The sequence below is a fragment of the Hibiscus syriacus genome, unplaced genomic scaffold (assembly GCF_006381635.1).
Source record: "Hibiscus syriacus cultivar Baekdansim isolate YM2019G1 unplaced genomic scaffold, ASM638163v2 tig00117056_pilon, whole genome shotgun sequence".
Taxonomy (NCBI): domain Eukaryota; kingdom Viridiplantae; phylum Streptophyta; class Magnoliopsida; order Malvales; family Malvaceae; genus Hibiscus; species Hibiscus syriacus.
The window spans coordinates 3617290-3640163 of record NW_024063539.1 but is presented as its reverse complement, the minus strand read 5'-3'; the positions used below and the strand labels follow the sequence as shown (position 1 = coordinate 3640163).

General features: G+C 32.8%; 4 protein-coding genes across 4 annotated transcripts; all 4 read left to right on the top strand.

Annotated features, from left to right (window-relative positions):
* The first annotated feature begins 1255 nt into the window (after positions 1-1255).
* Positions 1256-5379, top strand: LOC120197989. The gene is made up of 3 exons (XM_039199389.1): positions 1256-1972; positions 3603-3791; positions 4581-5379. The coding sequence occupies exons 1-3, from the start codon at positions 1310-1312 to the stop codon at positions 5067-5069; spliced, it is 1341 nt and encodes a 446-aa protein (XP_039055320.1). The 5' UTR covers positions 1256-1309; the 3' UTR covers positions 5070-5379.
* On the top strand, positions 5210-7148 carry LOC120198214 (protein PHLOEM PROTEIN 2-LIKE A10-like). Its single transcript, XM_039199573.1, has 3 exons — positions 5210-5298; positions 5454-5508; positions 6567-7148. The coding sequence occupies exons 1-3, from the start codon at positions 5210-5212 to the stop codon at positions 7146-7148; spliced, it is 726 nt and encodes a 241-aa protein (XP_039055504.1).
* Positions 7149-15980: 8832 nt separating this feature from the next.
* Positions 15981-16550, top strand: LOC120198213 (protein PHLOEM PROTEIN 2-LIKE A10-like). Its single transcript, XM_039199572.1, has one exon. The coding sequence runs from the start codon at positions 15981-15983 to the stop codon at positions 16548-16550; it is 570 nt and encodes a 189-aa protein (XP_039055503.1).
* A 4979-nt stretch (positions 16551-21529) lies between these two features.
* LOC120198010 (basic leucine zipper 4-like) lies at positions 21530-22134 on the top strand. Its single transcript, XM_039199407.1, has one exon. It carries the CDS (start codon positions 21649-21651, stop codon positions 22126-22128), a length of 480 nt encoding a protein of 159 aa, XP_039055338.1. The 5' UTR covers positions 21530-21648; the 3' UTR covers positions 22129-22134.
* Positions 22135-22874: the final 740 nt, after the last annotated feature.

Here is a 22874-nt window from a genome sequence, read left to right as displayed (position 1 = left end):
AATATTAATTTACGTACTTAAACTTGCATAATTTTTCTTTCAAAACTAAAAGTCAATAATGATTAAAAGACTGTATTTTTCATTGTAAAATTGATTCCACGTTTCAAATCTTAGGTTTGTTTCAGCACTCTCTTATGTTAAAATATTTTAAAGAAATTACCTTTTGAACGACATGATTTTATATTAATAAGAATTCTTAAAAATCAAATATAAATATAATTATGTCTTATAGAAATTCAAGCCAATCAATGTATGTATGACCAAACTATTTTCATTGAAATTCAAGCCAATCAATGTCTTATAGAATTATTTTTCAATACCATGAAAAGCAAAGTCCAAGTATACTATTCATATATATAAGACAATTTTAAAATATTGTTTGACTAATACTAGTAATAAGAGCGGTATGAATTGTCAAAGGTTGGTATAAATATATATTAAATATATTTAAAAATTGTGATTTATGAATCTATTAAGTGGTCTAATTGGTATAAGAGGATGTTGTTTTCCTTAAAAGAATTCAAGTTCGAGTAGTTACATTTGTAGGGAATGTGTATGTTGTTATAAACTCAAACTTTTTTTAAAAAGATACTATCTCTTAATCACCTCATACTATTAAATAAATGTGATTTATAATTAGAATCATTCTTGCTCCACCAAAAACTATTTCAATATTTAAAAATGTTTTTATTTAATTTGAATTTGTTATTAAATTTTTAACATTATTATCGTTTACAATATATTTTTTTTAAAAATTAATATCTCAAAAAATATAAAAAGGTATTTGGTCAATACTAATATTATTAAGAAAAAAAAAGAACATGGATATATATATCATAAAAAAATAAGTTTAATACAAAAGTAATTGCCTAAATTATACCTTCAAAAATGTTTTAGTTCTTAAAAAAATTTCATTAAAAATATGTGTCTAACGTTTTTTCCGTTACACTTTCTTAATTTATTAACAACACATCCTATAAATCTAATTGACAAAATATCTTATATATATAATTGTTTAAAATTAGAATTTATAAGAAAAATAATATTAATTTTTACGATTAAAACAAATAGATAAATTAAGTTAATTTTTAAAATAATTTAAAATAATTACAAGATAATATATTTTAAAAAAAATATGCGTTTCAAGTAAACTTTTATCCGTGCTTACTCGTGATCGTTGCATGTAGAATAGGATGTGTTATTCACACCGCAAAAGTCTTATGGTGGTCAATACCTCATATGATTGCCCCACTCCTCTCCAAAAGAATTTCAAAAATCAAACCCTGAAGCTTATCGGTCGATCCCTAAAATGTCGTGGTTATCTCGTTCGCTGGCTACCTCGCTTCGTCTCGACGAAGACGACAACATATCGGCTTCTTCAAGTGATGAAGGAATCGAAAACGACATCGTAACGCACGGGTCTCAATCATCGTCTCCTAAGAAGATTCAAAGCGAAGAAACCAATGCCGAACAACAATCGTTGTCCCCTGAACAAGTAGCGGAACTCCAATCGCGTGGCGTCAAAGAAGATCTAACCGAACTCAAACAAACCCTTACCCACCAACTCTGCGGAGTCGCTTCCTTTCTCGCCCCACCGCCTACTCCTATGCAATTCAATTGCCAATCAAATGGTCGATCATTCTCGGATTCGAATCAATCTGATCCGTTGGATCGGTCTGTCTCCGGGGACGAAGAGGATCCGTCTGATTCCGTGGCGGTTGCGGGTATTAGGGACGATTTTTCTGAGATCGGGGTGAAGTTGTCGAAGATGGCATCGGATTATTTTCCGTTTGGATCTGGGGAAAATGAAGAAGAAAATTATTTGGAAAATGAAAATGACAATGCGGAAAAGGAGGAACATGTGTTGAATGCGGTCGGGATAACGGATGAGGTTTTGGCATTTGCAAGGAACATCGCGCATCACACTGAGACGTGGTTGGATTTCCCTCTTGACCCCGAGGAGGACTTGGATGCTAATTTATTTTCTTAATTAATCATGATTAATTTGATTTCATTGCGTTGTACTATAATTTGGTGTTTATTTATATTCTCTGCTACGAAATTCTTGCTATTAAGTTCAGTTGTTCAGAGCAATTGATCATAATGCATGTAAATTGTTGCTGAAAGTCTTTGACATGTTGGATCGTTGAAGAATGATCATTATTGTTATTGAAGTAAATATAGGTAAGGTAATATACTAAGTGATATTTGTCATCTTATGTAGTTCCCGCCCTTCACTTTTTTGAATTGGAGTTTTAACCATTGTGAAAGTGTATGCATCTTTATCAAGTGATTGAGCTGAAACATATCTTCCCGTTTTTAATTTTGATCAATATCAACCTTCTATGTTTGAATTTTAGATGCATGGGAAAGCTTTTAGTTTCCCTGTTCAATCCAACACATTTCTCATGCATTCTTTGCCTCTTTGTCTTGTTAATATTCTATTACAAGCTTTAACTCTGGTTGCAAATTTGGTGATCTACAATGTATATAGCCAAACTAAACCGAACCAAATCATCAAATCCCAATATGTTTGGGTTTGGCTACTTGAACCAAGACATAAAAACATTTACATCAGGTAGACAAATCATCCTCCTTCTGTCCTTCAGTCATTATTATACTTCCTTCAAGTTCTAATAGTTTCATATAATTATTTATCATCTCCAGCCATGTTCCTTTTTTGGTTTCGACTTCAATCTTTTATCATATGTATTGCAAATTTGCTTTACCCTTCTGATAGGCGCATCTATCAGTCAACATCTTATGTCATAAGCACCGGAAAAGTTCTCTCATTTTATCCATCATAAAACCTATCCTAACTTGGAGATAAATATCCTCATTTCAAACAGTGTCCTTCCTAGTCCACCACACATCCATTCTGATATTCACATATAACAGTGTCCTTCCTAGTCCACCACACATCCATTCTGATATTGACATATGATTGCATTTTTATTTTTTTGTTTATGTTGCCCAACTTTCTCTACCGTATATAATGCAGGAGCATCCAAGTTACAGTTTAATATTTAGCATTAATTTTTACGTTTGCTTTTTTTATTTAATATTTAGGATCAGTTTTATGCTAGTTTTTAAGCTTATCCAGGTTTATCTTTGGTGTTCATTTAATTAATAATGTGATTAGCCTAGGACTCTTAGTAAGAGTTCTAAGTCAACCATGCTACTATTAATGAGTCTTATTATAAATATTAGAGTGTATTAGGAGTAAGATTTTTTTTTTTAGAATTCTATTAAAATTGGTTACGGGAATTCCAGAACCCTCTCTTTTCCCTAATTCAGTCACGTTCATCGACTTCTTTTCAATTTCATTGCTATTTAGAATTTTCCCTCCATCAGTATAGCAAAATAGGTACAGTACTTGTCCCGTAGAACTTTCCTTTTCACGCTCATAGATATACAGTATACTGCAATCACACAAGACTGATCTTGCACTTTTACTCTGGTTGTAACGTGCCTACAATCCTCTTCCTTTATTTGGACTTGGGACTGTTAGCATAAGAGTAGACGGAGTTGTGATTTATGATGTATAAATTTACATAAATGACAATTTGTGAAATACTGATACCCTTTGTTTTCTTGTTTTAGATTTTGACATGTCAGTCTCTCAACGAGACCATGCTAAGGCTATTGAACATCTCGCTCCAAGACTAGCAGCTCTGAGAATCGAACTTTGTCCTTGCCATATGAGTGACAGTTACTTCTGGAAAGTTTATTTTGTTCTTCTTCGTCCAAGACTTAACAAGAAAGATGCAGAGTTGCTGGCTACACCTCAGGTCAGTTGTTACAGAAACAACATAATCAGGGGCTCAATCTTATTGTTTTGTGAAGCTTCTTATTTCTTTTTTCTTTCATGGGGAAAATACTTTTTAGGGATTTTGAATATCTTAGTCCCTTATGAAATGTTCAATTTTATATCTGTGAGGTGGTGGTGGTTTTATTATTGTTGTTGGTGTTCAGGTTAAAATTTATGTTTTAAACTTTAATCTCGAGTCGTCATACTTCATTTAATATGGAATATAAATTGTAGCGAAGTCTGATGACTTGATATTTCCTTCCAAGTTTTCCAGATATTCATTCTTGTTCATTGCCCTTGCTTCAGCTCTCAAAGCAATTTTTTTTCAGTTGAACTCTAAATCATTTCCATGTAAATCATATCTAATATTCGGAGTCCAACAGTGTCTGCAAGTTCACCAGTCCACTTCAAAGTTTTATTTGCTTGGTTTCCATGGTTCTTAAGCCATACCTGATGTGTTGAAAATCTTCTTCACTGTGTCCGGAAGGTTGTGCTTACAAAACCATCTACCAAAATTGGTTTTCTTCATGACTTCTTAATCTTAGCTAAGCTTGTTATGTCCTCCGTGCAATAACATATTCATATAGTTCTATGGAAGTGACGTTATAGTTTCTTAGAATTGTGATCAGGATTTGTTTGCCATAAGTATACTTACCATTAGATACTTCATGTACTTTATTTTTCCACCCATGGTGTGGGGATATTATTGAGTATTTGGAGTACTAAATCGTTGATTAATTCTAATGGTTGGTTTACATATTGCTAGCAGGTGGTGGAAGCCCGGGCATTGTCGATGGAGGAGCTTCGAAAGCAAACAAAGCCTGAATCTGATTGGTATGGAAGAACTTCTCTCGTAGGTGACAACTGTGGAACCATGCACGATGATGTTATTTCTTCCTCATCCAGTTATTTTCTTGTTGAGACCATGTCACCTAGGACTTATGTTTCTGAACCTGAATCTTGCATTACAACAGATATTGAGATTGAGAAGCATCCAATTGAAATTATTGAGATGCCATTTGTAGACAAGCCTGTTATTGTGGAAAAAACGGGGTTTACGACTGAGGATAAGGAGTATGAGGTTTGTCCATCCTCAAAAACATCGGTTCCAAATTTTGAAGACGATGAGATCAATTGGCCAGAAGTTGATGATTCTGAATTTGGAGGAGCTGAAATATGCGTGGAGAATGAAGAAGATTTTTCTTTCAGTGATATTGAGGATGTCAATGATTATAGTTTCCCTAGAAATCGAAGATAGTTTCAAAAGGATTTGAAAATTCTACAACAGAAGTCCTGTGATTGGATTCATCTTCAGCTTGGCGTAGGCTCTGCTCGTTGGACCAAACCGAAAGGTCATTTGCTTTGATGTAAAACCTGGGATCGCCGACATTGAACACCATGGATACTTGGATGTTTGTTGGAGCTTGTTTGCATATAGCGAGTGATCAGTCAAGTTTTAATGCAGTGATGATCACCGTGCAAGAATGGTAACTAGAAGAACATAAGTGAATTTCCAAGGTGGGTAAAACAGTGTGAAAAAAGGTTGATCATTTGAGCCAATAGAAAATGTCCAATTCAAGTTGAAACGAGAATAGATGATACACCTTGGATCTTTGTTTTATTTTATTTTGTTTATTTTTAGCTTGGGGCGGGAATTAGAATATATTCGTTTACGCCACTTGATAAAATCCAACATAGTATTTGTATTAATATATCACTATTTTAATGATTTGAATTTTATATAAAAGATACAAGATATTAAATTACTACAATAAAACTATACACTATAAATAAATTAACACATGATAGAAAAGTATGAACATTATGTGATTATTATAAAAAAATATCAAATCGATTCAATGATTAAAGGGAATGTTATTTTTCTTAAAAGTCTCATATTCGAACAATTGTTTTTGTAAGGTATATATCCATTATCAATTAGTTAAGAATAATTTGAGCTGATATTTCTTTTAGGGGAACACTATAGAATAAGTAGATACTTATACTTCTTAGGATTCTCCTTATTAGGATAAATGCGTTTTAACACTCCTAAAGTGGTGGAAAAATTCCTATTGTAGGAGGGAAGATATCTCAACACTCTTTAATTTCTTGAGTGAGAGATAACTCGACACCCTTAAAGAGACAACATAGAATGAACGGAGGCATCTCAACATTGAACATATAACGAAAGATCTCGACGCTCTTTAGAAAACGTTAAAGAAAGGGTGAAAACATCTCAACACTATGAGTAGCAATGAAAAGATTCCTATTATTAGAGTTGAGGAATCTCGACTTTCTCTAACTAGGTAATAGAAAGACAACAAAGATTTCCTTTAGTTAGAGTGGAGTAATGACATTTTAACGTTCTAGGCAAAAGAAGAGATAACTCGATATTCTTGAAAAGACACTACAGAAAAAGCTGAAGCATCTTTACACTTTTTGGCTTTTTGCTGTAACATTGCAGAATGAACTGTAAATATATCTCGACGCTCTTAAAAATTTATTGTATAAAATGAACGCATCTTATTTTTTAATTACACTTTAATTTGTCTTCCATCCTCTTTGAAAGCTACTTCTCAATTCTCTCATCTTTCTTTGTTTAAAATAAAACTCTCTTATCTTCATCACTTCGAAGCGAAACCCCAGATTTCTCGAACTGTGAAACCTTATCCAAAAACTAAAAATCTCTAGATTGATAGCCTTTTTCCATTTTTTGTATTTGAAAAGCCCTTAGTACCAATTTCTTTAATTCTAGGGTTTCGCTTTGGTTAATGGATTTGCAGTTGGTGAACAAGGCGCTGACTTTTTCGCGCAGGAAGAAACAATGGCTTATATTGTTAGCTATATGTGGCGTCTCCTGATTTCGTTAGCTGAGTTGGTATCGGAATCCGCGGAGACGATCAATGTTCTCTCCAAGAACTTGAAGGAGTTTTTGCAATACGATTCTGATGAAGTGCCGAATAGTTTGAAGCAGATTTCAAAGATTGTGAGATCAGAGGAATTTTCCCAATCTTTAATTAGGATTACCAAGACTTTAACAGTTGGGGTTTTAAGAGGTTATAAGTTAGACTCAGGGAATGAGGATAAATTTGAACCCGGTTCTGAGAATTCCAGCTTTACTGATAGGGTGTTGGATAGGGTTTTCTCAAATGCTGGGACTGGTTTTGTATATGTTGTTGTTGGTAGTTTTGCTAGGAATATGGTTATGGGGTTTTACTCTAGTGGTGGAGCAATGGAGGGGTTGAATGGGAACGATGGATCAGCTAATGTTCCCAAATGGGTTAACTTGATGCTGTTGTTGTTAATGCTTAATCCCACCTACAATTGGACATATTAGTGAGAATGGATGGTATTTAAAGTTTATTTTTTCCGTTCCTTTGTTCAGTGATAAAGAATAAGATGTGATAATACGTGTCTTTGATACGTTCACACGGATACTATTTTCTTAGAGAAAATTCTTAAGGAATTTTTCTCTGAAAGATTAAATGAAAAATGTGAAAGATTCATCTGATATTTATAGGCTACTGAGACAGTTAAAGTTCGAATATTTCAGATGATAACAGCTTATTATTAGTTGTATGAAATTAAATAAATTAAACAGTTATTTTTCTAAATTAAATCAGAATTTAAGATGTATTTAGACTGATTTCTAGCTTTGTTCATGGGAGAGACAAGCTGTTAATATCATGAGTTACATGAGTTATATGATTTAATTTCAGGAGTTATAACTGTTTAATTTTTATACAATGAACATGAACTTTTTTTTTAGTCATATTTATAAAGAGGAGTTGCAAAATAAGGTTTAAATTTAAAATTAAAATCAAATTTAATTTGATTTTCTTGTTGGACGGATTTACCCTTACTTCTAGCCTATAAATAGAAAGCTAAATTCAGCTTCTCAACTCACACTCTCTACAATCAGAATTCACTCTCCAAGTGTTTTCTAAAGTTGTTCTCTCCGTGCTTTTCGATCAGAAGTGTAATACTACCAGCAATCCACTCCAGTTTCGGGTGTACGGAATTCGAAGCAACCGTATTAACCTCGGGGGACGGTCTATCTACTGCAGCGATTACACACATCGGGGCAAATTCGTTTCTAAGGCAGTGGTTAATACCACGACACGATTAATTTGTTCTTTATTTATATATTTCAATATATATCTTTCATGTTAGTGCTAATGCATCGTTTTGCAGCAGTCTATTTTATCAACAATTTAGAAACGAATTCTTACTGCTGCTAAATACTACAATAATTATTATTGTTCGTGTTGTGAAGAAAGATGGATTCTATGATCACTGAAAATTATCGATAAAAAAAATCGAATATGGATTACTATGCATGAGATCGTGTCTCTTCTTTGCAAAGTTTGAATTCATTATACTTTTCAGAATGGTAAGAATCAAAAGGTTAGTACGATTGCATTCTTAATATTAATAATGATTAATACAATACTTATTATAAATGTTTTTAAACGTTTGTAAGTAATACAATATCTGAATAATGAATGCATTTACATGCATTAATTTATATAGTTAAACGTAAATATGCACATTTCTTTTGTGTAATGTGTATTAATATGAATGGAAATGTATATATAATGCGTTTAAGAAAAATGAAAACTATAATATCATTTTAAGAAATGATATTTATTGGAAAATATGAATGTATTATAATCATTATACGGTTATAATTTTTGATTTGGAGTTATTGACTGTTTTATGGCATTATTATTATGCCTTAACATTTCTGTGTTTATGATGAAACAATAAAAAAAAATTTTAAATGTAGATTAAAATTACATTTAAAAATTTGACACATTTGTGTTGTGTTTATGATGTATCGGTTGAATATGCATTAGTGGTAATTTTTATTGACAATCCATTTAGGTGATAAATGGATTAATATTTGAATAATGAAAAATCATGAAAAAAACGGTAAGCTTTGAATAGAGATTTTAATGGTTATATTATAGCAAGCAATTGAATTGTTTATTAAGCTTTAATGACAATTTATTAAGCTTTAACAATATTGTCTAAAGGTGGTAGATGGTCGTTTTATTCTTAGTGAATTATTTCATGTTTCCATGGCCTGCCTTATTTAATTCTTTATTATGTGTTTATGTTTCATGTACAATGAGTTGAGCTATGAAACTATTCATTTTTTGAACAGTAAGTTGAAAAATAAATGTCAACTCTCTTGTCATACTAATAATTTCTTTTGAGAAATTATTAAAGATAACATAGCGTTGCAATTTTGGAGAATCATGAAGATGCTGATGTTGGACGAGAAGATTCTTCAAATCGAAATAGTTGTTAAATTCGGGTTTGATTTTCACAATCTACTGAAGATAAGGAACCAAAATCTCAAAGATATGGATCTTATTACTATCAGTAAATTATTTTTATTTTATTACTGTTAGTAAAAATATTTTTGTTACTAACCATATATATTATTCATTTGAATTCAGAAGATTCAAAAGAGATGATGGGTCAGATGAAGTGATTGTCATGATAGATTTTGAGGTCCTAATGCAAAGGCTGAAGTAGCATGCATGGTGAGGATAAACAAGTCTATTTGGAAATTATGACTCTACCTACGAGGTCAGATTATTTAGACTTGTTGTTTGTTAATTCATGTTCTTTTAAATACATGAATTAGACTGCATGAGCCTTTAAGGTAGTCTTTAAAACTCAGTGGATACTATGAAATGAGATAAAATCACTAGTAAAGACTAAGGTAGTACTACTAAGGCTAAGGTGGTAGTGTGAGGCCAAAAATATATATGCTTAATAAGATACTATTGTGAATAAAATTATCAAGCATAATTATTTAAGAAAGCCTTAAGAAAGAGAAAATCTATAAATAATTTATTGGAAAGTAGTGTGATGAGTATGAAAGTGCATGTCTAGGATTGGTTCTATGAAGACTTGGTATTTAAGCGTGCCTAGTGCACCACCTCTCTTTCATAGAAACCTACCTGGTGCATTGTTCATTACTATGCTCACTATTTCAATTTATAAAATACTATGACAAGATGAGAACTCTTTAAACTTAGTGTAGAAGTTAAAAGATTAATTTGGTTGAGTGAAATACCAAACTTAGTCATAGTAAATAAAATATGTGATGATCTCTTTAAGGTTAATATGTTGAATATCATGAATAAAAATATGATAGACATTATTGCTACTAAGAGTGTGTTGTAGCTATTAAATCTCTTTAAGTGATTTTCCTAAGTATAGGAAAGAAAAGAGATTATCTATTTCATAATGGTTTATGTATTTTAATCTTAATGATTTGTAACTTCTCAAAACTTTGAGAATATAATTATGTGTAAACAAAACTTAAGTTTGTTAAAATATAGTTTTATGGCTAAAACTCATAACAAACTTTACTCTAGTATGATTGAGTATTTGTTTACACGTTTTACAAGACACTTATGGATATCCTAAAATGTTAGAAATGTGGGGGTGTCTTAAAATGTAGATTAAATGCATAAACTCAAATAGAAAATATTCTATTCACTTCTTCTAGTATTCCTTCTAGGTCTTCTCAAGCAATTAATTTCGAGCCTAGAAGAAGTAAAAGGCTATTTGGACCAAATTTTATCACTTCCTTTATTTATGAGATAAATGATTTAGACTGTCTTTCTGATCATATAGCTTAAATGTTATATGAGGATCCTAAAAAGCTATAAGATATATCGATGCTAGTTTCTAGAAAAACGCTTTTAATGATGAACTAGAATTGATAATGTCTAATCATACTTGGGAATTAGTTGATTTGCCTAGAAGATTTAAACCAATCTGTAGCAAATGAATCTTCCGGAAGAAAATGAGACCAGATGGTTTGATCTAGTGGTACAAGGCAAGGCTAGTTGTCAAAGGGTTCACTCACAAGTTTGTTTTAGACTACTTTGATTCTTACTTCCCCGTTATGAACATCTCAAAGATCCGTGCATTATTTGCACTAGCCTCCATTCATAAGTTGCAAGTACATCAAATGGATGCTAAGACTGTATTTTTTAATGGAGATCTAGATGAGGAGATCTATATGAGAATAATGGTACAAGAAATTTCATAAAACTATACATAGTTTTAGTTTTGTTGTGAATGGTTTGGATGCTTGTGTGTATTCGAGGATGTTTGGTACTGATTGTGTCATCATAAGTTTTGTATGTTAATGACATGTTGATTTTTAGTTCTAACATTGAGCCCATTAACAAAACAAACAGTTTATTGTCCACTAAATTTGAGATAACAGATTTGGGAGAAGTAAATGTAATCTTAGGAGTCAAAATTACCAGAACTGAAAATGGATTTTCTTTAAGTCAAGCACACTATCTTGAGAAAGTGTTAAAGAAATTTGACAGTTTTTGTAACATCCTCAATACCGGGTTAGTGACTAAATTAGAAAGTTTTAGATTTTGGTGATTAAAATAGAATGAATGAATAGTATAAAGATTTATATGTAAATGATTGTGTAGAATTTAATTGAAAGGAAGAAGGAATGGAAGGGCCAAAGAGTCATTTGCAAGGAAAATTAATTAAAGAAGGGATAATGATATATATGAGTACAAGTGGGTTGAAAAGGAGAGAACAAAAAAGGCTTCCAGAGTTCTCTTCTTCTTTTTCTTCCTTGTGCGTGTGAACCAAAGCAAAGGTAAGATTTCTGATTATTGAGTTTCTTGTTAAATTTAATATTGGGTTTTGATTATTAGATGATAACTAAGCTTAAGGAAAGCTTAAGTTATCTTAACATCAAAGGATGATTGAGTTAGGAGAGATTTAAGATTTGAAGTTCTTAAATGAAATCTTGGAATAGAGTTCATAACTAGAATTGAAAGTTATATTTGACTTGTCATCAATCTAGTTAAGATATACGAAGTGTTAAAAGCGGAATTCAAACATGTTGATTTATTAATGTAATTCTTGAATTACATATGAAGGATAGGATTTGAAGGTTTAAGATGAAATAAATGAGTATAAATTGGTTTAAGGATGTGTACTAGAGTTAAGAATGAAAAAGAGGATTAAACATGAAGGATTTAATCCAAAATGAATGAATTTTTGGGTTCAAAAAGAGGATTCTGGGCAGAGTGCATCGATACACATTCATAGTGCATCGATGCATCAAGGTTAAAACCCAGAAATTGTTTGAAGGTGTATCGATGCATTGGTAGTGCATCGATGTACTCTTTTAAAATAAAAACATCGAATGCAATTCATGCATCGATGCATAAGTAGTGCATCGATGCCTCCCATTAATAATGAAACATCGAATGCAATTGGTGCATCGATGCATAAGGAGTGCATCGATGCATCCCAGCAATAATAATACATCGAATACCTTTTATGCACCGATGCATCAGTAGTGCATCGATGCATACCTTCATTAAAAGATGAAATTGACTTTTCTCTTAGTCTAAAGAGTGAACCATTAGAGTATAATAGTTATAATACTGATATAAATCCACGTGTGATTATGTAGATACTAAAAGTAAGCTTATTTCGGAATGATCAAAGGATTAGAATCGAATCAAAGCAAAGCTAAGGTGAGTGCATACTATATGTATATTATAATGGAATAAGACTTGTGATAAGTCTAATCCCTAAGTTGATTTTTATAATATAGTAGTGGTGAACATGCATACATGATAATTATTGTGATACATGCATAAGACATATATATTTTCATGTGATATGATATGTGATATGACATGTGATATGAGAACATGATATGAAGTGATATGAGATACATGATCATAAGAGAAATGTTATGAGTACATGAACATATGAAATATAACAATAATGCCCATAGTATACGATATGAGAACTATAGGTGTAATTGGCATGCCAAGAGTCGAGGGTATAATAGTCCTTCGGGATGTAGTCCTTCGGGATATAGGGGTCCTACGGGACATAGATAATAGTCCTACGGGACGAATACTGAACTAAGGTTCGGTGCCCCATGAGGGAATTGATACGAGCTGTGGTGACAGTATTAGTGCACAACCTCAATGTACTCACATACCTCTATTCTCAATAATATACATGGGTTATACAATTGAAATACAGATTTACAGTGAAAGTGATACAATAAGGTAAGTTTCGTATGTGCATTATATGTTATCGTGCGATAGATACATGTATATTGAAATGTCATGATCCAATGGTAAGTATGAACATTCATAAGTTTATTGTTGCATATTCATTTATTGCCTCACTAAGTCTATGACTTAGCGTGTAAGTGATTTACACGTAGGTACCAAGAATCAGGAAAAGTGGAAATAGAAGTAGCACGGACAACAATACTACTAAGAGATCAGATCAGAAGTAATTGAAAAAGTATGTACTTGGTTATGTATAGAATGTTGGCATGTAATAAGTGTTAATTACGAATACTCTGATCGATTTTGTATTTTATGGTCTTATGTAAATTAATGTATTTCGTTTTAATGAAAGTTTTAAAAATTCCTGGGATTTTCTATAAGAGTCAAAGTTTGAAAAGTCAATGTGACACCTCAGACTTGTATTCGGGTTAGATATGAGTTAAGGGTGTTACAATTTTGATGTCGTCCCTGTTCAAACCCTTGTGACCCTAGCATATATCTCTTTAAGAATAAAGGAAGTAGCGTTTCCCAAACAGAATATGCTAAATTAATCGAAATCTTAATGTTCTTAATGAACTATACTCGACATGATATTGCTTATGTTGTGAGATATACTCATAATCAGAGTGGTGAATACTGGATTGCTCTTAGATGCTTACTGAAGTATCTTAAGGGTACTTTGGATTGGAAACTTGAGTTTGTTGGCTATCCTTTGGTACTGGAAGGATATTGTGATGCCAACTGGGTTTCTGATAATAGTTAGGTAAGCTCTACGAGCGGGCATGTTTTTACTTTAGGTGGAGCAACAATCTCGTGGAAATCATCAAAGCTGACTTGTATTGCTCATTCTACCATGGAGTCAGAGTTTATAACTCTTGACCTAGCTAGGCAAGAAGCCGAGTGGCTCAGAATCTTGTTAGCAAATATTTCGTTGTGGGGAAGACCGACTTCTCCAGTTTCATTGTTGTGTGATTCACAAGCTGCGATATGTATGGCTAAGAACCAATCTTAAAATGGTAAGAAAAGACACATTCGCATAGACATGAATCAGTCAGACACTTAATAAAGAATGGAGTGCTCTCTTTAGAGTATGTGAAGTCGGAAAGGAACCTAGCAGATCCTTGGTCCTAGATTCGTCGATGGGGATGGGTCTAAAGCCCATTGGTTGAGGAATTCATGGTGGATACCCAACTTAGTTATCTAAGTTCCATGTGGTCAAACTAAACCATGGAAAGACTCATAGTGCACATTCCTACTGCCTATCCCTATGATGAATAATGTGCATGCCCAGGATGAGCTTAATTGCTCTTAATAAATTCATAGCCCAGACTTTGGGTGGTCTTAGTGAGAAAGACTTGATGAATTTACCGATTTTGGTTGAATATTTATTCTTAATAAGTTCATAACCCAGAGTGAGTATGTAGGAAATGATAACTTACCGACAGAAAGGTTAAGTTTGTCAAACTGTTAATAAATTCAAATCCAAGTATTTGGATGGTTCTAGTGAGAAGGACTTATTGAATTTACCAATAATTGAGGATGAATATTTATTCTTAATGACTTCTTAGCCCAGAGTTTGGGTGGTTCATTAATGATGCTCTTGAAGAAAGTCACCATACCCTTTGTGAGGTTGAGCTATTATAAAAGCTCTTAATTATTTCATATCCCTTTTAAGGGTGGTTTATGTTGAGATAAACTTGATGAAATAACCTATGTAAGTGAGAAGGGTTAGCCGCATTCTATGAAAAATGTTGGGCCATTTTTCTAATACACTTACTAGAATCCTAAGGTAAGATGGCCAAATATATACTTTTGTATATATATATATATATCTTACATATCGAGGACTCAAGTGGATGAAGGGGTTAATTGTGTGTTATGAGTTTACCCCCATCTTAGAAAGTTCCAGACTAGTTTCACTTATCTAAGAGAAGGATTATTCATCATCGCTATGTACTAGTTCCAGATACGCTCACTAGTGCTTAAGCAACTAATCTCGCTATTACTCTTCTGGAAAGATTGTTTTCGAGTTTCAGAAGAATTCTTTCGCATTAGTGGGGGAATGTTGGTAATGCTCAATCCCACATAGAGTTGGAAATACTAGTGGGAATGGTATTTAAAGTTTACATTCTCCATTCCCTTGTTGAGTGATAGAGAACAAGGCGTGATAATACGTGTCTTTGATACGTCCACATGGATACTATCTTTTTAGAGAAAATTCGTAAGGAATTTTTCTCTAAAAGATTAAATGAAAAATGTGAAAGATTCATCTTATATTTATAGGCTACTGAGACTGTTAAAGTTCGAATATTTCAGATGATAACATCTTATTATTAGTTATCTAAAATTAAATAAATTAAACAGTTATTTTTCTAAATTAAATCATAATTTAAGATGTATCTGAACTGATTTTCAGCTTTGTTCATGGGAGAGACAAACTGTTAATATCATGAGTTACAAGAGTTATATGATTTAATTTCTAGAGTTATAACTGTTTAATTTTTATGCAATGAACATGGACTCTTTTTTTAGTCAGATTCATCAAGAGGAGTTACAAAAAGGGTTTAAATTCAGAATTAAAATCAAATTTAATTTGATTTTTTGTTGGACGGATTTACCCTTACTTCTAGCTTATAAATAGAGAGCTAAATTCAACTTCTCAACTCACACTCTACAATTAGAATTCACTCTCCAAGTGTTTTCTAAAGTTGTTCTCTCCGTGCTTTCCGATCAGAAGTGCAATACCACCAGCAGTCCACTCTGGTTTCGGGTGTACGGAATTGGGAGCGACCGTGTTAGCCTCGGGGGACGGTCCGCCTACTGCAGCGATTATACACATCGGGGCAAATTCGTTTCTAAGGCAGTGGTTAATACCACGACACGATTAATCTGTTTTTTATTTATATATTTCAATATATATATTTCCTGTCAGTGCTAATGCCTCGTTTTGCAGCAGTCTATTTTACCAACAGTTGTATGATGATAAATGTAAGGAGCTAATTGTTGACTGCATACAAAGATTTGTAAGAACGGCTGTCGCAGTTTATCTTGACAAGACGATGGACATTAATACATATGATGAAATCTTTGCTGGGATGACTAATCCTAAACATGAAAAACAGGTTAGAGACATTTTAGTTTCTATTAGTAATGGTGCTGTGGCAACCCTGGTGAGAACGTCTCATCAAGTGTTGACAAGTTCGGACTCGAAGCCGGGTTCTACTTGTTTGGTTCTTGATCGGAGCCTGGATGCCGGTGAAATGAGAGATGGTTTCGAGAAGGAAGTATCTTGTAAAGGAATTGAAAGAGGGAACTCATTTGATGGGATTCAGAATACTGGGTGGGTTGATAAGGTCTCTTCGTCATGGGCGGTTCCCGACAATAGAAAGTTTGTGATTGATGTATCTGAGAGGGTGACCTTTGAAACATTAAGGTCTTTAGTGGTGTTTATGTTATGGAAGCTTTCAGAGGGTGTGAAAAGTAGCGTTCATATTTTTCGTGAGGAGGTCGTGGAACGGGGACTGGATGTTGTCAGATATGTTGGTGCCAAGTCTTCCATTATAGTCACCTTTTGTCTTGCTTTGTATTTACATATCTTGAGTGCTAGTAGGGTTGTGATGCCTGCTTGAATGTGCATTTGTTCCGAGTTTTCACTGAAATACAATGAAGTCTCACTGAAGCTGCTTATATCAGAGGGTCTTGTACGTATATTTCTCTCATGCAAAATGTATATAGCATTAGCAATACTCTGCTTCCTGCAAATTTATTTGCCTTATCAAAATGTATACTCAATAATCTCAGTTCTCACTGCTGTATGCCACAACTAGTGCTATATTGTTGTTCTACAAAATTTTATTCTTACTAATTTACTTGGTGTTTTAGAAACGAAAACGTGCTCTGGGGTTAAGAATTCCAATTTTCTTGTCAATTTTTTCCATTGTTGTTGTCTTGTTGATAAGAGCTTGTATCATTTAGCATCACATCGTATGCTTTTTGAACAATGATTTTACTGAATAGGAGGTGCCTATCAATAGGAGCATCAGCACTGCTAAGGAAAATTTAGTTGATCCCGCAATATAATTCTACATGATGACTGGATTATGATAGAGATAATAATCCATTTTTCTGGAAACAGATTGGTCAATCTTAATCAAAAAATGTTGGAATAAAAGCAATCACAAAATGATTGGAGTGGATTTATGTGCTATCCTTCAGCCTAGTCTATTTTTCATTCTGTACTTTTTCTTGTTGATACAAGTGTCTGTGCATATAAATCGAGCTTGTTTTCAGTGAAAGTCTGCTATAGAATGAGGAAGTTGAGTTTCTTTCTCAACTAAACCTATGCTACAAGTTATATTATTTTTCCCAAGTTGATAGGGATGAACCTGTAAATTGTGTGACTGAGACAATCGTCACATATTTCTGCTTATCAGAAGCAAAGGTAGTAATGATTGTTGATTCTTCTCATCCAAGCTTCTGATGCTTAAAATTATGAGAACGAAATGAGAATGGACTATGCAGTCTGGATATGGAATCTGTAAGTAGTGTTTAAGTTAAACTCTTCATCCTAATTTATCTCTAAAACTACTACTTAATTTGTAGAAAAGACGACTCCTATTTTATCTAGGTCTCTAATTCATATGTATAAAAAGCCTATGTACCCTCTTGTATAAGATGCAATTTCCTTTTGAATAAAAGAATTTTAATTCTTTCACTACCGGAAAAATCTAGTTCTTTACAGAATCATCCTACTGACCTTCATATAAACTATGCTCTATGATTATAGTAAGAACTTTTTTGTATCTTTTATTGGGCCTGTTAAAATTTATATTTTCATAAAAGTCTTTAAGAATAAACCCAGATGGGATAAATCTAATTGGTAAGAAAAACTGTACCAACTAAGATTTGATCTTTGGCATTTCATTCATAAAATCCTAAATGCACTGGGTTGATGAAAGCAGTTTTAAGAGGGGATTATAACCGAAACAAATTTTTATCTTATTCATCTCATTGATGGTTGTTGAACATGCATTTATGACTATTTCAATGCACTCAGGAAAAATGAATATCCAATGGCATAGTCTTGAGTCTTGACTATCATTTATTGTGATCATAGCTGTGTTTGACCCTCTGCCTGCTAGTTGTCGTAGCTTGTGACAGGTAACTTCTCTTCTTGTGTTGTGTCTTATTTGTGCAATTTTATGCATATTCTGATTATTTGCAGTATATCAGCTTCATGTTGTTACCATCTGGAAGGTTAATGCTTTCCTGAAGTTAATGCTATATTTTGTTTTTATTCTTACTTGCAATATCCATTTGTTTCCTCTCCTCTTATCCCTAGGTGAACTAGCTTTATCCGTCTCTGAATTTGAATGTTGTAGCTTAAGAAAGAAAATAGATGTTTATTTTCTGCTTAAGGGGGTTTTCCCCTTCTATTTTTCTTTATCGATAGTTTCAGCGTGTACGAGTTCTTTTTCCCCAGTCACTATACCCCAAGAAATCATCAAGCAGAGCAAGATACACAATCGTTTGCTATAAACATGCTAACTCTTGCTTTAGACCTCGCTTGGTATGAAGGATGAAAAGGATCAAGGATCGATTTTTCATACAAGCAGATCTTCATGTAACTTAATGCTGTTTTCATGGAGAAATCTGACCAAACACTTTTGCTGATTAGTGTAGAGAAAAACATTCAACCATTGCTTCCCATTTAGTGCATGAATTACTGTATTCATTCTTCTTGTTTTGAAGCCCATAGGCTGATAGCTTTTGCAGTTTGAATCTAAGAACTTGGATGATATTTATGGTAAACCAAATACTGTCTCTTGCAAGTTGCAAGGGTTCCAAAAGGTCGATGCCGACATTAGGACGCTGCGTTACATAACCAACGAGCTTTCATTCTGCTATCGTGCAGGTTGTAAATTTTCATCTGGACTAGAAAAAGTTATCGATGTTATTGATCATAGTGTGCATTACATGATATATTATATTCTTTCAAATTGATGTATTTGTGACCTTTATTAGGTCATTTGTGGTAATTTATGTCTTACTGCATCTATGATGACGAAAATAGCAAGCTTTGGGTCCTTTATCAGGTCATTTGTGATATTTAGTGTCTTTACATTTACAATGCATTTTCATGCTGTTAACTTTACTTCTTTTACCAGAACTAGTAACATCATGCAATCCATAACTAGTTAAATCATTCATTAGAAGATTTTCAGCCTTTTTTGGGAACTCATGTTAATGATTATTGTGATCTTGTAAATGGAAGTGGTTCATTGACGTAAGAAACAGGGCATCGTCTAGTCGGAACACCTTTACTAACATGGCTGAAGAAGCTGCCTTTTTTTCAAGTAACTCAACCAGACAGGCCACCAACAAGTCGTGTCGCGTTGTTACGAGGTTATGCGTGACGTGTCACCTTTTGATCTTTGAGGACTCAGTGTGCTGGCCTCTGAAAATAAGCAGAAAAGAGGGGAAGGATTTGAAGATCGAAGCTTTAGGTGCTTTTAGTGAGTAACATGGGGAGAGGGAAGCCCCACTGGGGTTGCCGGAAGGCTAAAGTAAATATCCAAATATGGGAATAGGGTGAATTTTGTGGTATGGTGTTGTGACACGTGGCCATAATAATTTTGGCCAAGCAAGTGCTCTTTGCCTTTAAACAATCGCTTGCCTTATAAAGCTCCCCAGTGTGAAGGTTTTTGCAATGAAATGTTTGAGACATCCATTGTGCCAAATACATGTTTTGCTAATGCATCTTTCAAAGTTGAGACAATCATATCCCATAGCAGTATCTGTTTGGGCCCTTTTTAACTTCCTTTATGCCATTGGATAAAAAGTTAGATTGGAATCCAAATTCCAGATACTTGTACAAATGTTTGTGGACTGAATTTATTTGTTTTGAATTTGAATCCATTGACCTTAGCACTAGAAAAGAGTGTTATTCTCTTTATAGGTCTCAAATTCGAGCAGTTATATCTATGATAATATTTAGTCTTTAAATTTGATTTTTAATTTTTTTTATCCACGTTTAATTTTGAATCTTGGCAAAAAAAATTAAAAAAAATTTGACCCCTAGTTTTTGTCCATATTAATCTCAAACTTAACAATTCCCAATTTAGTCACTTAACTTAAACTCCATTAAAGACTAAAATGTATGGCAATATCTAAGTTAAAAGATCAAATTGAAGGGGGAAAAACTTGCCTCGTTCCGAGATTAATGTGGATCAAAGGCACCAAGTAAAGAACTAATATGGACAAAAAAACTTCAGTGACTAAGTTGAAAAATTACTAAATTCAGGGAAAAAATGGCACATTCTCCCTTTAATAAAAGAATTTTTCTTCTTCTTAAATCAAGTAATGAATTAAATGCCAAAGAATAGAAGAATCGAAGATCCTTTTCTACTATACGCTTCATAAATATAAAATACACAAATAGTTTAGCCAAAGGGGGAAAAAGGAAGAAATAAAACCCTAATTTGCAAGTATAATGCATGTTTGCCATTGTTTTTTCTCCCGCATGCACTGTGCCTTGAGTGTTTATAATTATCGATTAAGAACTAATGACTGAATTATCATTAAAAATATTTTATATACAATAAATGATTTTTTACTGAATTTAAATAATAATAAAAATAATATTATACATATTTTCAGACAAATATTGTAACCTTTGAGCCCCTATGTGTATCCCACATGACTTGTGTCTTTAGTCTCTCCAATAAACGTGTTTCAAGCAATTTTCTTTTATCTGTTTTTGTTTGATTCTTCGTGATTAAGGTAAACCTAATCTTCTCCTTGACCCACCAATTCTCTCTCAAAAAAGTCTTGGAAAAAAAAACCCATCACCTTTAAACTTGGGATAATTTTGAAATATTGTTTAATTATGGATAAATTATATGATTGATCACTTTCATTTTAATTTTGTACACTTTTACTTACTAAATTCAAAAAATATAATATTGATCACTTTCTTTTTTATTTAATTAAGACGTAGTCATTTTATTTAATTTACTCACCTTTTCTCACTAACAACATTCAAAGTTTCAATGACTAAGCATTTAAAATATGATAAGGTAAATGACCACATCTTAATTAAAAAAAATGAACATAACCCTATTTTAATGAAATAAAAACAAAAGAAATCAAATATTATATTTTTTTAATTTAGCGAGGAAAAGCGTACAGAACGTAAACGAAAATGACTACTCATGTAGTGTATCCTATAATTATTTAACTTTGCCTTTTTAATCAATCGTGTTTGTTGGGTGAAATTATAAAGAGTAATGTTTTCGGAATAAAATATCGATTTAAATCTTTTAGATGAGAAAATAAATAACATTAAAAGAATTGTATTTCATGTTTAAAACTCTAATTCGATTTAAATTTTGATATGATCGGAGTCTATATGACTATTAAACATCGAAAGATCTCGTATACAAAACTTAGCTTTGAAATGGTAACTTTTTTTCTTTCTTTATCTTAAGAAAAGTATGCAATTGTTCTTCCAAAAAAAATAATTTGTTTACAAAGGACCCTACATGTCCCTTCCTTCCTTCTTTAAATACCCTTCCCCTTCCCCTTCTATCCTTCCCTTTTCCCCTCTTCTCTAACTTCCTAGTATCAAATTAAAATTAGGGTTTATCTTTCTCAATTTCCACTCTCATTTTGGTTGGTTCATTTTTTTTTTTACTTTTTTATATTTGATTGAGTCTAATTAACCCAATGTTTTTAGCTGAGGAAGCTGTTCAATTCCCATTACCGGTTCCCGAAACCGGTTTTTCACCCGAAGAACTCCGAGAATTATTATCATTTTTCGAATCCGAAGAACCGATCAGTTTAAACTCCGGTTCGGAAAGTTCGAGTCGGGTGGTATATTCACCGGACGAAAGAAAGCAAAGGCGCAAGATATCGAATCGAGAGTCAGCCAGGCGGTCCCGTTTGAGAAAAAAGAGGCATTTGGAGAACCTCACGGACCAAGTGAACCGGTTGAACGTAGAGAACCGGCAGCTTAAGAACCGACTAAGTTTAGTTATTAATCAGTACCACGTTGTATGGGTAGAAAATGAAGTGTTAAGATCCGAATCCGAAGCTCTTTGGGCAAAACTCATGGATCTATACTGGACGTCACCTGCCATGCAATGCAGTCACGATAACAGCCAACATTCTCATCAACTTTTAACTTCAACTAAATCAACGAATTAAGCTCTTGTTGAATGCATTAAACCATCCAATACATGATTCACATAAAAGATGGAATCGTAGCTTAATTTGCATGTTTCTAGCTAGTTAGGGTCAAAGAGAAAAAGGAATTTTGTATATGCGTCTAGATTTTGTGTTGTTGGTATCGTATTACGTATGTATATAACTTTATCGTGTGATTAGAATCATATTTATGATATTTTATATTAAGTAATTTACGTACGTGATCCTCTAATCATCTAAATTTTAATATATTTTTACTTCGATCATGAATTATTTTCTCAAATTTTATTACCACTAATATTATCAAAATTAATCATTTTGATCCCATGCCATTGAAAAAATAATTAGGAAAAAGCACAATTGGAAGTTGGAAATCTATTCGTGTGGTTTGGTTTGGTTTGCGTGGGAGTTTGTTAGCTTTAAATGGCTTATACTATAAAATTTGAATTGACACCATGCATGGAATTATAATTTAATTGTGCCAATATGTTGATTCGTGCCAATTAAAAGCCTTATTTATGATTCTACTTTGGTATTATACACTTTTTTATTGGTATTTAATTATAATTAGTATCCATATCAAATTTATTTTTATTATTTAATTTTAAAAGAAATCTATAGATATATATATATATATATATTTACATGATCAATGATTCAATAGTTCTATATTATTATTATTATTATTGTTGTTGTTGTTGTTGTTGTTGTTGTTAGAGTAATCTATGTCAAATACCACTCACCTT

Coding starts and splice junctions, on each gene's coding strand:
- LOC120197989 (XM_039199389.1), top strand. CDS start 1,310: ATGTCGTGGTTATCTCGTTCGCTGGCTACCTCGCTTCGTCTCGACGAA. Junction 1,973..3,602: donor ACCCCGAGGAGGACTTGGAT/GCTAATTTATTT, acceptor TTTCTTGTTTTA/GATTTTGACATGTCAGTCTC. Junction 3,792..4,580: donor AGTTGCTGGCTACACCTCAG/GTCAGTTGTTAC, acceptor TATTGCTAGCAG/GTGGTGGAAGCCCGGGCATT.
- LOC120198010 (XM_039199407.1), top strand. CDS start 21,649: ATGTTTTTAGCTGAGGAAGCTGTTCAATTCCCATTACCGGTTCCCGAA.
- LOC120198214 (XM_039199573.1), top strand. CDS start 5,210: ATGGATACTTGGATGTTTGTTGGAGCTTGTTTGCATATAGCGAGTGAT. Junction 5,299..5,453: donor ATGATCACCGTGCAAGAATG/GTAACTAGAAGA, acceptor GTTTATTTTTAG/CTTGGGGCGGGAATTAGAAT. Junction 5,509..6,566: donor ACTTGATAAAATCCAACATA/GTATTTGTATTA, acceptor CTTTAATTCTAG/GGTTTCGCTTTGGTTAATGG.
- LOC120198213 (XM_039199572.1), top strand. CDS start 15,981: ATGGACATTAATACATATGATGAAATCTTTGCTGGGATGACTAATCCT.